At 39.0% G+C, this 18,137-nt stretch overlaps 1 protein-coding gene across 5 annotated transcripts in view; it reads left to right on the top strand.

Annotated features, from left to right (window-relative positions):
* hecw2b (HECT, C2 and WW domain containing E3 ubiquitin protein ligase 2b) overlaps positions 1-18,137 on the top strand; it is an 86,635-nt gene that overhangs the window by 32,004 nt on the left and 36,494 nt on the right. For all 5 annotated transcript variants that reach the window (XM_052126646.1, XM_052126645.1, XM_052126643.1 and 2 more), the window contains 9 exons: positions 1,680-1,787; positions 2,487-2,581; positions 7,468-7,543; positions 9,150-9,319; positions 12,089-12,231; positions 12,326-12,426; positions 13,664-14,349; positions 16,626-16,938; positions 17,824-17,925. In XM_052126646.1, the coding sequence (XP_051982606.1) occupies positions 1,781-1,787; positions 2,487-2,581; positions 7,468-7,543; positions 9,150-9,319; positions 12,089-12,231; positions 12,326-12,426; positions 13,664-14,349; positions 16,626-16,938; positions 17,824-17,925 (1,693 nt within the window). In that variant the 5' untranslated portion in view covers positions 1,680-1,780. The remainder of the gene's footprint in view (positions 1-1,679; positions 1,788-2,486; positions 2,582-7,467; positions 7,544-9,149; positions 9,320-12,088; positions 12,232-12,325; positions 12,427-13,663; positions 14,350-16,625; positions 16,939-17,823; positions 17,926-18,137) is intronic.

Below are 18,137 nucleotides of genomic sequence, written 5' to 3'. Positions count from 1 at the left end.
TGGTGTGTGAATGGGTGAATACCCTAATATTCAAAAGGTTAAAAAGGCGCTATATAAGTGCAGACCATTTACCATTTACCATCTTTTAAAAAAAAATGGCAGTGGATAGTGACTCATTTTAAAGCTTAAAAATGACCCAAAAGTACCATAAAATGAGTCCATGTGATTTGTGCATCATATTCCATGTCTTCTGAATGCATACGATTGAGAAACAACCCTAAAGTACGATATTGTGGAGGATGAGAGTTTAAGGGATTTAATGCTACTTGCAATGAATACTAAACCTATGGGGACTAAACCATCTTTACGCTCTAAAGGTGGCACCGAAGCTGCTTTTGAAGTGGCAGTTAGATGTCTTTTCACAGAGCAGGAATAAATGCATTTACACAGCAGTTACAAATGCATAAATAATGTTATGAGATGAATATTGTAAATGTAAAATTCTGAATATAGAAATATGAAATGAATGAAAATATGAACGAATACTCAACCTGTGGAGACTAATTCTTTTAATAAGTCAACCTCCCAATTAGACTTTGGGAAACGTATAATGTTGCTTGGATAGGTGATATTTCTGTCTGGAAAATGTTAATAAAGCATTATTTTGTTACATATTGTTTTGTTTTCTTTCTTAAGATAGAAATAAATGCATTATGAAAGGAAAATTATTAGATATGTTTTCAAATTTCTGCATTTTGAAAATCTACAATTTAATCTTGTTTAACTACAAATACAAAACAAAACGTGCAATTAATAGTGATTAGAAATTTTAATCAACTGACAGCCCTATAAATTATACATGGCCTATAGCGAAGCCAAACTTTAATGTCCACGCGTGTGGATGAGGGTCTCAGGAGGCTAATCAGGTTTTTTCAAAAGTCAGCCAAGTCGACAAAAGTGTCAGTGAAGAGCATGCTTCAGATGAAATATGAGACAAGTGATGTGTCAAGAAAACAGAAAATTCAAGGTATATATCACTTTTCTGCAGATTTATTTTATTGGCCGTCATTTCCAATGCACCAATCAATTGTACACAATAACCAATATAAAATAAGTTGTACTAAGAAAGTAAATAGTGTCAATTTTGATTTCATGTTGAGTGTATTAAAGTGTATTACTAATCATATGTAGCATGTTTATTGTTTTTATTTAACATTTATTACATTATCACAAGAAGTCTAACTGTCTGTCAGTATATTGTGTTTATTATACATTCATGTTAGTGTATTGAGTTACAGTATATAGCTTCTTTCTTTATGGAGTGAGATGTTTGAGTGTGCCAAACAGATGGGAGCTGGTAGGAGTTCTGTTTAATCAGGGCCATGTGGAGTTGGGAAGTTAAAGAGCAGGAAAAACTGACTCAGAACATAACAGAATAATACGTTTTTTTATCCTCAGGAATGATTTTTTTGGCATCTATTTGTTCTAGCGACCATTAGAAAAGCCTTTAACACCCTTGTGAGAATGTGTCTAAGGTGTGGCATTTTCTTAACTGTACTCATAGCACCATTATCAATCAATCAATCAATCAGTCAATCAATCAATTAATCAATCAATCAATCAATGGCTGCTATTTGTTTATAATGGGAACTATTGTCTCGTGGTGGAGGCCTTTCTTCCTTTGTTTATGATTTATTTAGGTATAAACCAAATATTTACAAGCTTTTGTGTCTGAACAGATGAGACGTGTCCTGCTAATGTTTGGGATTCGAAGAACCGTGGTGTGAATGGCACTCAGAGGGGGCAGATCGTCTGGAGGCTGGAGCCTGGGCCATATTTCATGGAGCGTAAGAGAAATCATACTTTGATCATTAATTATTTCTCCGTCTCAGACAGTATGACCACATTTGATTCACTCAGGGCTGTAGCTTGGGGATTCTGGGCCCCCTGAAAGAATATTGATGTGGGCTCCCACCACTCATATCCAGGGCTGGATTGATAATCTGGCATACCGGCATTTTCCTGGTGGGCCGATTCACTTTGGGGCCGATCAGGGGTGGACTGGTCATCGGGAGAACCAGGCAGGACAGTGGGCCGGCCATGATAACCTGAAATGAGCCTCCCGTAATGCAGAACGGCGTTGCGATATGCCGAAGGGGGCAGCGATATGCAGAAAAAGACAGCGAACCCCCTCCGTGCTCAACAACTTTTGGGCCAGTTGCTATGTAAAATCCCGGGCCGATTTCTCTTCTTAGTCCACCCCTGCTCATATCCTATGCCCATGAAGAGTGCTATGTAATCTTCCTACCATTATACAAACCGTTTTCATTAATACCTTGTCATCAACAGCTATTCTTCTGTACCGGCAGCTGTTATAAGGTGCCGGTACAGTGTGCTGCTCCTGTGAAAATTAATCAGATGGTGAAACGATCAGGGCCCATCCTGTCTGACATTCCTACCATGCACTAACCTGTCTTGGAAAACAGCTTTTGACTAACACAAAGGATATGGTGCTAATATTTGTATTTTTGTGTCTCCTTTCTCAGCTGAGACCAAAATCTGTTTCAAATATTACCATGGAGTGAGTGGAGCATTGAGAGCCACAACATCCTGCATCACAGTCAAAAATCCCGGAGTTACAGTAAGTGTGTGTGTGTGTGTGTATATATGTGTTCTGGCTTTGAAGTGTAGCTGTTGCGGTAAAATGGGGGTATGTGTACCCTCTGGCCTTTCTATGTCTTTGATTTGTGGTAGGAATGAATCGTTGTCCCCATAATGGGTTTGAAATGTGATTCTCGCAAATGAACATCATATAAGATTCCTAAACATCATTTATCTTCAGAGAAGCAAGTGACAGTTTTGTTGTTGTTGTTGTTGTTGTTGTTTCTTTTCCCATTTATTTTTTCATCTTTTATGAAAATGAAAATGTATGTTGACTATGTGGCCTAGCAGTTAGCACATGTACACCAATACATTGAGCTGTGGTGCTCATGTGGCATATTCAAGTTTGAACTTGGGGCAGGCTAGCGCCTTGCATGGCAGCTCTGCCGTCATTGGTGTGTGAATGGGTGAATGAGATGACACAGTTTTGTATACCGCTTTGAATACTGCTAAGGTTAAAAAGGCGCTATATAAGTGCAGACCATTTACCATCTTTTAAAAAAAATGGCAGTGGATAGTGACCCATTTTAAAGCTTACAAATGACCTAAAAGTACCATAAAAGTAGTCCATGTGATTTGTGCATCATATTCCATGTCTTCTGAAGGCATATGATTGAGAAACAACCCTAAAGTACGTTTTCAGTGAAAATCTTGATATCTGTGGCACGTTCATTAGCGCTTCCTGAACATTTCCTCTGAATTCAGCGCATTAAAACTCTAAATAAAATCATCTCTTTTGAATAAGAAAGATTGTTTGGTTTAGATTAATATGAAGGTGAGTAAATTGTGACACAAGTGTGCAGACATTAGCTATTTATGTACATTAGCATGTGTATGTACTGTCTTATAGATTCACATCAACACTGTGTGTGTGTGTGAGCGTGTGCGCCCATCATCATGTGGTAGAGTTTAAGTGAATTCCACAGAGACGTATCATATTCACAGGCATGAAGGGAATGTACAGGAAGAGAGCACACTTTGATATGCTTTGAGACTGGCTGACGACACACGGTTGACCGCACAAACATAGTGCAAAGGGCGTATTCCACATTCTGTGTCATGAAACTCACTGTAAGCTCACAGAAATCTGTGTTAAAAGACTTAAAAATATGGAACTTAATAAAATCTTATAGTTGATTCATATCATGTTTCAAATGCCAAGTATGATTTAGCTAAATGTCAATTAAATGTGCATCAACATTGACATGATGTGTATGGATACGTGTATCGTAATATCGCAGTTTAATCATTCAGAAATAATCATGTTAGCATTATTTTTTCTCAGAATGAGGGTCCATAATCATAAATCTTACACTGCCACATTAACAAGCAGGGACATTATAATGTAACTGAATTATTCATGACCATGTTCTTGCGCAAGCAAATGATTGCGGTCTGAACTCTCTCACCCCTCTTTTACAAAAAGATGACATGGTAGCCACAGTTTCTGCCTTAATATGATAGTTAGACAAGCTTTTGTTAAAATCATTTATTGTAAAATCATAATAAATTAAAATGGGATCTCCATCAAATAGTGTAAGAAACATTATATCATATTTATTTATTTCTTTTTCCTGATCACAATGGGGGCTAATTCCAATTTAGGCCAGTTTTATTGTAATAAATATGGTAATAGATGCTATTTTTATTAAGTGTGAAAAGCAATAAAAAGCGTCTTCTTTGCACTAAGTGCAAATAGCATTTGGTGCACTACACCAACCTCTACCCCTGACCCAAAATTAACCATGGTTTTACTACAGTAACCTTAATATCACCATGGTATTTTATTTAAAACATCTAAATAACCACAACATTAAACATGGATACATTTAACTACTATTAACAACATGTCATTTTAGTAACACCATGGTTAGTGCATCAGAACTATATAGTTTCCACCATAACGTATGGTTACTACAATATTACTACAGTAAAACCATGGTTCATTTTATCTGTATCAAATCCTTCTCTTGACTCCCCGAACTTCACTGTGACCAAATCACTGTGAGGGACCTCTTTTATTTATTAGTAGTATTATAGGTAATGTTAAGAGTAGAGACATGAGAAAAAGTATGTCAAAGGGTGGGATTCGAACCTGGATCTCCAGCGTGACAACACATGCACATACCATCATTACACCCAGAGCTACTACAGCTGCACAGTTTGTCATAAATTCCAGTGATTTCACCAGACTATTGGAGCACAAATAGTCACGTAGTTATCCAATCTTTAATCCACTAAATGTCTTACCTGTTAACCAGTTTAATGTCTCTGCCACATCGCGAAAAAAAATCATATATACTTTTGATCAGCAGTTGACCCCAAATAAATCTGTCTTGGGTGGCCGCGGAGTAAGTGTAAATAACCTCTGCCAACAAGATGGGTTATTTGCACTTAGTGTAAATAGACACTCTGAATAAATATACGGTAACTGTAGTAACTATGGTATTTTGGTGAAAACTTTTTTGTGACACAAATGAATGATTTTAAACATGATCAGCCACAACATTAAAACCACCTAATTGAATACATCTAATATTGTGTAAGTCTTCCTAGTGCCACCAAAACAGCTCCAACCCGCATCTCAGAATAGAATTCTTCGCACCACAATTGTACAGAATGGTTATGAGTTGCCGTAGACTTTGTCAGTTCAAGGTGTTTCCATCTGCAGAACTGCCGCTCACTGGATGTTTTTTGTTTTTGGCACCATTCTGAGTCAATTCTAGAGACTGCTATGTGTGAAAATCCCAGTAGATCAGCAGTTACAGAAATACTCAAACCAGCCCATCTGGCACCAACAATCATGCCACTGTCGAAATCACTAAGATGACATTTTTCCCCATTCTGATGGTTGATATGAACATTACCTGAAGTTCCTGACCTGTATCTGCTTGATTTTATGCACTGCACTGCTGCCACACATTTGGCTGATTAGATAATCGCATGGATGATTGTTGGTACCAGGCGGGCTGGTTTGAGTATTTCTGTAACTGTTGATCTCCTGGGATTTTCCCACACAACAGTCTCTAGAATTTACTCAGAATGGTGCCAAAAACATCCAGTGAGCGGCAGTTCTGTGGATGGAAACTCCTTGTTGATGAGAGAGATCAACAGAGATGTCTGTACAGTTTCATTTACATGTAATTGTAATTCAGGGTTTCAGTCCTGTCACTTTAATTATGTTAATATTTGATCATTTTAAGCCAGTGGAACTAAAATGTCTCATCAGCATTATTGTTTTTAAAATCAACAAATATTTTTTGACATTGTAAATTATTTTCACCTGCCATTTGCTTTAGTTCTGAAACCAATAACTATGGAATGATTTTCCGGACATTATTCAAAAGGAATTGCAAATTGTATTTGCAATTGCGTTTTCAATTTGTGGACGCATAAAATGTGACATAATCCAAACGCAATTGCAAATCGCGCATTACCGTTTGCATTTTACGTTTAAGCTGAACGCACAGTGACTGCCAGATTTCAAATGGAAAAGCAAAGTCCGTTTGCAACTGTGTTTCCCATATCTTACGAGTTTTGGCCCTGTCATATTTAAATAGCAATTTCAATTACCACGTCTGCTTTTTCACTTTCTCACCGTCGCGTATGTAGCCAGCCAAAACTCAAATGGAATACTAATTCCTTAGTATTTCCATTGACGCCTTACACGGAAACCTGTCAATCAGGGTCAAGGGTGGGATTATGCTATGGGGCGTGTTTGTCTTGGGAAGTGACGTCACTCACAGTCGACGGTCAAGATCAAATAAACCGGCGTCTGTTCAGGGCATCACCTCTTTATTTATTTTGTATTTATTTTAATGTTTATTTGACAGGGACAAATGCGTAGAACATTGCTTTATAAAGAATACAAAGTAGATGCCACGCATACATGTTTCTAGCCATGACTAATTTGCAACCCCTGTCCCTGGTTAGGCTTATACATTTAAAACAAAAATTACAGAGTATTGAGTTTAAGATTTATAATTAATAAAATACATACAACAAATACATCCCATATATGAAATAAGATATGGGCTTAAGTAGATGTGGAAGTCACTATAAAACAAAGTCTAGACACATTTAACAATACAAGAACACAAAAGTGTGCATATGTCTGTGCGTGCTCACATATGCAACATTATGTTTGTATGCATTGTGTTATGTCCTGTACAGTCAGTGTTCACAAAGTTGTTTCAGTTTCAGCCATTGCTTTAAATGTGTATTAAAAACCTTGAAGTCTGTCAATGTTTTAATTTCAGATGCATTCCACAAATGTATGCCTCTTACTGAAAATGATGTCTGACCAAATGTTGTTCTACGTTTTGCGGCTATAGTTTCCACTTGTTGTGCCTCTAGTTCTTATTCCGCTCTTTTGTTTATGTACTAGTTGACAGAATATTTCTGGTGCAGGTCTGGTGCAGGTCTGGACAGGTTTCCGTGTAAGGCGTCAATGGAAATACTAAGGGAATTAATTTTACATTTGAGTTTTGGCTGGCTACAAAGCAGACGTGGTAATTGAAATTGCTATTTAAATATGACAGGGCCAAAACTCGTAAGATATGGGAAACACAGTTGCAAACGGACTTTGCTTTTCCATTTGAAATCTGGCAGTCACTGTGCGTTCGCTTAAACGAAAATGCAAACGGTAATGCGCGATTTGCAATTGCGTTTGGATTATGTCACATTTTATGCGTCCACAAATTGAAAACGCAATTGCAAATACAATTTGCAATTCCTTTTGAATAATGTCCGGAAAATCATTCCATAAATAACATTTAATATATTACTTAAAGGGATATTAATTTTGTTTGGGCCTTTGCATTATTTACTGAAGTGTGTAATTATCCGTTATGGTGCCCTCTACAGGTGGGAGCAGAAGGGCAGGTGGATGGCCAGTCTGTCACAGAACACTGCAGGAAATTGGTCAGCTTTACATTATCAGGTATGGTTGAGAGATATTTACTTTTATCCTAGCAGACGAGACTGAAGATATATATATATATATTTAAAGAAATAGACTATGAAAGGCTGTGTTATACAGTGACTTTAACATGGTAAAGCGTGACTGCCACGGACCTTAGAAGGGACAGGGGTGGAAGGATAAAAATGGCACTGATTATTATTATTTTCTTTTTTTAATGAGTAGTAAATATAAATACTTTTTTCTTTTTGGAGTTTCTCCCCAATTTGGCTTTCAATTCCCAATGCGCTCTAAGTCCTCGGCATCTGAGACCGTCAGTCCACGCACCTCATCATTTTGCTTGTTAAGCGTGTTACCGCGGAGACCTAGCACTTGTGGATGCTCACTCTATTCTCTGCCGCATCCACACACAGCTCATCACACACTCCACCACCAAGAGCGAGAACCACATTATATCGACCATGAGGAGGTTAACCCAATTTGACTCTACCCACACTAGCAACCGGGCCAATTGGTTGCTTAGGAAGTCCAGGTGTGGTAGTCAGTGTATTTACTTGCTGAGCTACCCAGGCCCCTGTAATTATAAATACTTAACACATTTCTTTGCGTTTTGAGTATTTAACCATTTTCTAGTTTATATACATATATATACTGTGCAGAAGTTTTTAATTTTTACAAATAATAGCCTATTCTGTTATATTTCTCACAAAAAGCACCATGGTAATACACTTGTTTATTTATGTATTTATAGATATGGTCTGTGATAACCCCATGTTTTTAACATGTGTCATAGTAATGTCAAACCATGACAATATCAACATGATCAATCATTCAGTACCATGGCATTACCCTGGTAACATATAACGTATAACATACAAGGAAAGGTAGCCGGAGGAGTTTCTGGTGCCCCCCTAGGGAGCTGGTGCCCTGCGCAGACTGCATAATGTGCGTATAGGGAGCGGCGGTGCTGTGGTAGCCTAATGGTATTTTTCTGAAAGTGATTAGTCTAATGGCTTATTAGTTTCAACAAAACCAAACTGACTTTAGCTGAACCTGACAGCTCCTTCTGTTTGTCTATATTCTATAAAAGACTCATTTAATTTATATCAATGAACCGCTCCCGTTATAATAAATGAATCAGTCTACACTAGTGCTCTAAACCTCTTTAGCAGTGACAAAATCGCTGTAGCACACAGGCTTGTGTGCCTTTTACAAAACAACAATATGATAACAGACACAACGAGACTGTTGTTCTTCTTAATAATAATAATATTAATAACCACAAGTAATATTGTTTATTAGCTCATAAGTAGATGATATTGTAGAAATGTGGACTAGCTATAAATATAGAATTCATATAATGTACCGTTACAGTGTGTTTATTTTACAGTGGCTAATCAAATCAAATATTTAGCTATTCGTTTTATAAATTATAAATGTACAATCTCACATCTACAGTATGGGTGAAAAGAATAGGAAGTGTTTTCAACCTTATTAAAACTCTGCTATAAATCTGCCCTCTTGTGGTAAAGACTTGCAAATGCATGCAACATTTCACAGGTTTGTTTACATTGCCTCTAACTCTCTCTTTTTTATGGGATCTCACATTATATGTGTGTGTTTGCAGATATCAGGGCTCAGGGTTTGAAGAAGGGCATGTTTTTTAATCCTGACCCCTATCTAAAGATGAGCATTCAGCCAGGCAAGAGGAACAGCTTCCCAGCATTTACCCACCATGGCCAAGAGAGACGAACCTCCATCATATCGAACACAACCAACCCTGTGTGGCATGGAGAGGTCATTATCATATACTTTACATATATATGAATGAATTATTAACTCTGCATGTCAGGTTGTGTTGAAAGTAAAAAACAAAATTTCCACGTTAAAGCTGCACTACATAAGATTTCTATAGTTACAATCAACAGAGTGAATAAAAAAGGAAGAGTAGGAAGAGTTCTGACAAGCATCGACAAGCCTTGGGCCCAACACCCTGTTGCCGGTTTGTGGTTTGTCCCTTCTTGGGCCACTGTCGGTAGGTACTCACCGCTGCTGACTGGGAGCACCCCACAATCCTTGCCGTTTCAGAGATGCGCTGACCCAGTCATCTGGTCATAAAAATTTGACCCTTGTCAGAGCCACTCAGGGCTTTACTCCTGCCCATTTTTCCTGCATTCAACATGTTGACTATTAGAACTGATTGTTCGCTTACCATCAAATCTACAGTACCCAGACCTTGACATGTGACCTTGTTAGGAGATAATCAACATTATTCGCTTCACGTTTGAACTTTCTCTTCTTTAAACTCTGCCACCTCCTCCCACTACTTCTCTGACTGCTGACGAATTTGCCACATTTTTTAAACTGACAAAGTAGCGAGCATCAACAGCCAGTTCTCAACACCACACACCCACAACAGCTCTCTTCCCACATCCCATCATCTGTTTGACTCTCTTCTATTTCTCTGACTGAAATATCCAAAGTTGTCCTTTCTAACGTCCTACCACCTGTTCTTATCCCCTCCCATCTTCCTGCAAGCTGCCTGTCCATCGATCATACCTGCACTCACACACATCACCAACACATAACTTACAATTGGAAATTTTCCCAATATTTTCAAGCCGGCTCAAGGAACCCCAATTATAAAAAACAACACATAACCCCACAGTAGTCGATAACTACGGACCGGTCATTCTCCTACCTTTCTTAGCTAAAACTTGATTGCTTTTATTTGACTTAACAGCCTACTTGATAGACATCAGTCTGGCTTCAAAAAAGAACACTTGATGGAGACTGCCCTGTTGTCAGTAGCTGAAACCCTCCGACTGCCGAGTGCAAACTCCAGATCATCTGTCTTTGTCCTCCTTGACTTGTTTGCTGCTTTTGACACAGTGAACCACCAGATTCTCCTGTCCAATCTCTCTGATCTGGGCCTCACAGGAATGGCGCTTGGATGGTTCGAGTCATTCCTCACAGGCAGATCCTTCAAGATAACCTGGAGAGGAGGGGTGTCAAAGTAATGCCAGCTGACTACTGGTGTTCCTCAGGGATTTGCTTGGACCCCTCCTGTTTTCGATCTACACTTCATCACTTGGACCAAAAATTAAGGCACATGGCTTTTCCTACCACTGCTAAGCAGATGATTCGCAGCTCTACCAGTTGTTCCAGCTTGATAATCCCAATATCTTTGCTCATATCTTTGCCTGTCTCTCTGAGATTTCGGCCTGGATGAAGGAACGTCACTTTCAGCTCATCCTGGTCAAGACAGATCTTCTCGTGATCCCAGCCAACCCGTCTGTTGACCGCAACCTCACTGTTCATCTTGGATCAACTACACTAACGCCTACCAGGACAGCTTGAAACCTGGTAGTTGTGGTAGATGACAAGCTTAACTTCACTGCCCACATCTCATCAACTACCTGTTCTTGCAGGTTTGTGCTTTACAACATCAGGAAATTATATCTTTCCTCTCTGAATATGTTGCACAGCTCCTGGTCCTAGCTCTGGTCATTTCAAGACTGGACTACTCTAAAGCTCTTCCAGCTAGCATGATTAAGCCACAGCAGATGGTCCAGAACGCAGCAGCACATCTGGTATTCAATCATCCAAAGAGAGCTTACGGCACTCTTGATTTCACTCCACTGGTTACCTGTTTTTGCCCGCATCAGATTCAAAGCTTTGAATCTTCAGGACTTCAGGACAGCATTTGGAACAGCACCCTCTTACTTCAGTTCACTACTCCAGGTCTATGTCCCAACTCATTCACTGTGGGGAATGAATGAGTGGCACTTGGTGGTCCTACAGCATGGAGACACAAAGTCTATTTAAATTTCATTGACTTTCTCTGTTGCTCTGTGGTGAAATGAGCTTCCAACATCCACACGATCTGCTGAAACCATCTTAACATTCAAGAACCAGCTGAAAACATGGTCTGTTCCAAAAGCACTTCAACAAAGAACATACTATCAACATGAAAGTAACACATTATAAATCTTGCTCTGCAGGTGAAGATCTCAGAGTGATCACAGACAAATGGGTAACCTCAAACTACAAGAATCATCCACACAGTAGAGAGCAGTGCCGAAACAACTTGCGTAAAATATTCCTCTGCAAGTTGCTTGCAATTTAAGGCTTCAAGATAACCTGTGTTGGTCACTCAAAGGCTGGAGGTTTGACTGGCGTACTTAATTATGTGTACTTAACCTCTCGTTGTAATGTGTCTGCAGTTAGTCTACTCTAATTAGCTGAGAAGTTAATGAGAGGTAGCTAAGTAGGGGTGCTCTTGAACAACGTACTTAACCTAAGATTTTCCAGCAGAACCATCCTTACAATTAGTGAATTTTATGTTTCTAAATGCATTACAAAACAGCTTACAAAATAATTTGTTCAATCTTGTACACAGTTATATAGCCACGACCTTCATCATAGTCAACAGTAAAGTAAAAATTAAACTTTAAGAATGGTATCGACCAGTCAGCATCATATAAACAAACACTCTGGTGTCATGGGTAGTTAGTAATTTCCCTTTATCTTAATTTTCATACTTCTCTTTCTGTTTCCTTGCAGAAGTACACTTATGTTGCATTGATGACGGATGTTTTGGAAATTGAGGTCAAGGACAAATTTGCCAAAAGTCGTCCGATCATCAAACGCTTTTTAGGTCAGCTGATATTACCAGTGCAAAGACTGCTGGAGAGGCATGCTGCAGGGTCAGTATTTCACTATTACAATATGCCTCTCAGTATTCAGTATCTTATAGTACAAATGTAAACACATTTTTCTGTGACTGTCTGTGGGATTCAGGAATCAACATATAAGCTACACACTTTGTCGTCGTTTGCCAACGGAACATGTGAGCGGGCAGATTCACTTCAGGGTGGAGATCACCTCCAATGGACATGAAGGTAAGAATTGTGTGTGTGTGTGTGTGTGTGTGTGTGTGTGTGTGTGTGTGTGTGTGTGTGTGTAAATTTATAAATATTGGGCTGTCTATCATATGATAGATATTTATATGATTCTCGTTGTTTTGCGGTGCCCATTTTACACCATACGTTGTGCTGCATGTTCTTCCAAAACAATTCAACCTTATTTTCCCCAGTCCAAATTTTTTTTTCCCTGTAGTGTTGTGGAGTGTCAAGGTGGTCTTTGGCAAACTTCAGCCATGAAGCAATGTTTTTGTTGGAAAGTAATGGCTTCCTTCCTGGTATCCTGCCATGAACACCATGCCTGTTTAATGTTTTCTGTATAGTAGACTCATGAACAGAAATGTTGACAAGTTCCGATGATTCCTTCAAGAATTTAGCTGTCACTCTGGGGCTCTTTTTTTACCTCATTGATCATTCTGCTGTGTGCTCTTTGAGTCATCTTGGCTGGAAAAAGTATCCACAGTACTAAATCATCTCCATTTATAGAAAATGTATCTAAATATGGACAGATGAATGTCTATGCTCTTAGAGATAACTGTAAGCCTTTCCAGGTTTATGAACAGCAACAAGTCTTGATCGTAGGACTTCTGAGATCTCTTTTTTTTTGCAAGGCATGGTCCACGTCAGCAGATGCTTCTTGTGACTATCAAACTCAAAATGTTTGAGTGCTTTTTATTAGTAAGAGTATATCTAACCCACACCTCCGATCTCGTTTCATGAATTGGATGCCAGGTTTGCCAACTCCTGACTCTAATTAGCTTTTGTTGACGTCATTAGCCTAGGGGTTCACATACTTTTTCCAACATACACTGTGGAAGTTTGAATTATGTTTTCAATATGTAAAAAACAATACAATACTTTGTGTTATTAGTTAAAACAGATTGTGTTTGTTCATTATTATAACAGATGAAGATCAAACCAGACTTTAAGACAAATGTATACATAAATGCAGGTAATTCCAAAGGGTTCACATACTTTTTCTTGTCACTGTAGTTTTTGTTTTAGATTTTTGTATTTTAGGGCTGACAAAGTTATTAGGCTAACTGAAATGATTCAGCAATCTAATGCCATTTTCATGCTTAATGAAGGGGGACTGTCAAGGTTGTAAATTGAATAATGAGCTGTGTATCTATTAAGGTCATTTTTATATTATTCTAGCTAGTTTTGGAGTAATGAACATGTATTTTAATTTAGTTACATTTTTTTTATTATATAGATGTCATGGGTTCTCTGCTGGGAGCATCTTCTGTGAACGGTGACCCTGGGAGCCCTTCGGACGATGAGGAGGTGTTGCATCCTGTCTCTCGCATGACCCAAGGCCCCTCGCCCACTGGTTCTGAAGGGTCCCTGCACGGTGATGCCTTTAGGACAGACGAGTGCTTGATGGACCCTGATGAAGATCAGCTCTTGACAGACGGAGCCCCAGACTCGGCCGAAGGGACCCCGGGCCACTCTCATCGCCAGGCCTCACTTAATGACTACCTGGACGCCATTGAAGCCCCTAAGGGCCCTGGAGACAGGCCGCTGGGGGCTGCATCCCCGAAACTACGCTCAAGTTTCCCTACAGACACTAGACTCAATGCTATGTTACATATAGACTCTGATGAAGACGAGGAAGGACATGCCTCCCGGGACACAACATTGACTAATGGGGCTCAAGGAGCTAATGGTCATGCCGCCTCTGAACAGGACAAGGGGGAGGGTCCTACAAAAGATAGGGAGAAAACTGAGTTGGAATCGGCAAGCTGTGCCACAGATACAGAGGCCACAGCCTCGGGGTCGAGCAGTAGCACAGCAACAAGCCAAAATAAAGGTGCTGAGGGCAGCCGGGAAGGAGTTGCCACCACTGGAGACTCCACTCAAACTACTGCCAGCTCTCAGCAGACAACTCCAAAAATACAGGTCTGTTGGGTTTCTCAGTTTGTTCGATCTATTAAGGAAATAGTGGTGGGGATTTTGATTCATCCCAGTGAATTTGTTTATCAAAAAGATTGGTTTTAGATGGATCGGGTATCGGTCTGATGAGCCCAATCCAAATTTTATACTGTGTGTTAGTCATGTTCGTTACTGTCAAGCTCAAAAAATGACATAAAAGAATCATAAAAACCCAATTAAAGTAGTTCATATGACTCGTGCATTTAATTCAAAGCCACTTGAAGATGTGCGATAGCTCTGTGAATCACAAAAGGCTGTGTTTAATAAGTAAATATATAAAATGCGTTCGCAGCTCCAGAGCGTCAGTGAATGGCACTGCTCTGTTGACACACACACACACACACACACACACACACACACACACACACACACACTCTCTCTCTCGGCTATTTAAGCCTTCATGTGGTGCGCAATATTTGAGCTCTACTTACGAACAACATCTCAGATGTAGATACTCAAAAGTTTGGTTCACATATATGCAATTAGAATGGCACTGGAGGTGTTTTTTTAAACCAGAATTTGAATAAGAAGCGAATACTGTGAACTACAAACAGACCTACATACAGGACTTCCTGGATAGTTCAGAATGTCAAAATAAAAGCGTGAGGGTTTAATATTTAAATACAGTGCATCCGGAACGTATTCACTTTTTCCACATTTTGTTATGTTACAGCCTTATTCCAAAATGGATTAAATTCATTATTTTCCTCAAAATTCTACAAACAATACCCCATAATGACAACGTGAAAGAAGTTTGTTTGAAATTTTTGCTCCAGACATGACGCTTGCCATTCAGGCCAAAGAGTTCAATCTTTGTTTCATCAGACCAGAGAATTTTGTTTCTTCAGGTGCCTTTTGGCAAACTCCAGGTGGGCTGTCACGTGCCTTTTACTGAGGAGTGGCTTCTATCTGGCCACTCTACCATACAGGCCTGATTGGTGGAGTGCTGCAGAGATGGTTGTTCTTCTGGAAGGTTCTTCTCCTCTCTCCACAGAGAAACACTGGAGCTCTGTCAGAGTGACCATCGGGTTCTCGGTCAACTCCCTGACTAAGGCCCTTCTCCCCCGATCGCTCAGATGGCCAGGCAGCCAGCTCTACGAAGAATCCTGGTGGTTCCAAACTTCTTTCATTTACAGATGATAGAGGCCACTGTGCTCATTGGGACCTTCAATGCTGCAGACATTTTTCTGTACCCTTCCCCAGATCTGTGTCTCGATACAATCCTGTCTCGGAGGTCTACAGACAATTCCTTGGACTTCATGGCTTGGTTTGTGCTCTGACATGCACTGTTAACTGTGGGACCTTATATAGACAGGTGTGTGCCTTTCCAAATCATGTCCAATCAACTGAATTTACCACAGGTGGACTCCAATCAAGTTGTAGAAACATCTCAAGGATGATCAGTGGAAACAGGATGCACCTGAGCTCAATTTTGTGTGTCATGGCAAAAGCTGTAAATACTTATGTACGTGTGATTTTTTTCGTTTTGCAAAGATTTCAAACAAACTTCTTTCACATTGTCATTATGGGATATTGTTTGTAGAATTTTGAGGAAAATAATGAATTTAACAAGGATGTAACATAACAAAATGTGGAAAAAGTGAAGCGCTGTGAATACTTTCCGGATGCACTGTAGATATTACTATTATAATATATTATATTATTATAAAGTGTTTATAATAAATAAGTTAATAATAAAGTGTTTCTTAATAAGCTATACATTTATATGGAAATAATGTGTAGTTAGAGGTTTGTCTTTCTTTACATATTAAAGAGCACACCCAATTAGATCCACACAATAATGTAAAGATATTCTAAACTGATTAATCGGATCGGAAGAGAAAAAGTGGTATAGGTGCATGCCTAGATTTAATGTCAGTACAATCTCATAGCCATAACCAGGTCGAACACACACAGTAGGTATCCAACCACAATGACCCTTACTATTGCACGGATTAACGCAGCGGTAAAACTTTAAAAACGTGTACGTGAGACTCGTTCACAAAATCACTGGCAGGAGGTGCAAAGGGACACTTTTGGCACCATCGTTTAGTGTGAAGAAAGTAACTTATTATGATTAACGTTGTTAATTTTATGTATTTTTTACATTTTGATGTGTAGAAGGCGATTAATGGCAGCATTAAAGTTATAGCTTTGTTATCTCATGAATTGGTATGGAAAGAATTCCAGAATGTCAGCCTACTTCAATAAATTAAAACTGTTATGTAATACATTTCTAATAGGTTGAAGAGGGAGTTGGACCCATAGCAGGAACCACGGAAGAAGTTGCTGTGTCTTCGGAGGCCTCTGAGACGTCAACAACTGCAAATAATGTAGCTACTGAAGAGGGCGGGGCCACTGCAGCCAGGCAATCAGAGCAGGGGAGTTCTAACGAGGTGGCCAATGGGGAGGAGGAAGACGGAGAAATATGGCAGAGGAGGCGGAGTTTACAGCCATCAGGGAATGCATCACTGTCTGAAGGGATGGAATCGACCAATGAAGTGAGGAGGGCAGCTGACTCAGCACAAGCTGCCACGGTAACAGAGGGAGAGACAGGTAACCTGTGTGACGATACATGTTATTTATCAAGCAAATGCGTTCAAGAATAGGAGAATTTTATGAGACAAATGTTTCATTTTTTTCAAATACAGACATCAAACCTGAATTCACCTTCCTGCACATTAATGGCTAAAAGCCCATAAACTGTTGGGAAAACAGATTTTTGTTAAAATGTTTTATATTATAATGAATAAATAAGTTATTTTTGTATTATTCAAGTAATAACTAAACATAAACATAAGCAATGATCATTGGGGTTCAAGTGACCTAAATAAGCAAAATGGTAAATTCAACTAATTTAGCATCACGTTTTAGCTTTTTTTTCCCAATTTTTTTGATTTACTGCTTTTTGTTGACACCTCATACATGCATTCACAACTGTGTGATAATTGACCATTCACAGATACATTTATAGGCTGTTGGTAGCTATTTTTGTTGATTTGCCTCGATCAGATTAGCGTTTTTCAGTTATATATTTGCAGAATTTGACAAATATTGGCGTTAATCCTCAAAATGTCCTGTTGTTGAAGTGTACCAAATTCCATGCCGATTGGACTTTGCAATCAAATCATATAGGCCAATTTGTCAAAATGGGCCATGGCCTTAAATTGTATTGGCTTGTATCTGACAAACAATTTGATGAATCAAAATTCATCATTGGTCTGGAGTGTCTTTTAGATAATCCAGTACATATCAAATTTTGTGCAAATTGGACAAACCACCATGAATGAGCTCCTTTGGACCCCTAATAAAATGTGCGACTAGTAAATCAAGATAAAAAAAAACTTGAGTTTCATTATGTAATTGCTGCAGTTAGTATGCTAACATAGATGTATTTATATTCACAACATTAATCAATAACTCTTTTTTGCTCTTTTGTAGGGGCCAGTGCTCAAGTGAACGGCCATCAACCAATGCGCTCACTCCCTTCAGTGCGTCATGACATCAGCCGCTACCAGAGAGTGGATGAACCTCTTCCGCCAAGTGAGAAACTGTTTGTTTTTGTGTGTTTGTTCTCAATAATTATAAATAATTTATTATTAATGGCTTTATTACATTTTGAAAATGAATACGTCTTGCCAACCATTTGTTTTGATGCTTGATTACCAGACAAGAACATTTTATGTGAGAGAGAGAGACACTTTGCATCTCATATCTGTTTCAAGTAAAACTTCTTAAAGGTGTTCATGTTCTGC

This window comes from Xyrauchen texanus, chromosome 5, assembly GCF_025860055.1.
Source record: "Xyrauchen texanus isolate HMW12.3.18 chromosome 5, RBS_HiC_50CHRs, whole genome shotgun sequence".
NCBI classification, from domain to species: Eukaryota; Metazoa; Chordata; class Actinopteri; order Cypriniformes; family Catostomidae; genus Xyrauchen; species Xyrauchen texanus.
This window is presented reverse-complemented; position numbering and strand designations above follow the sequence as displayed.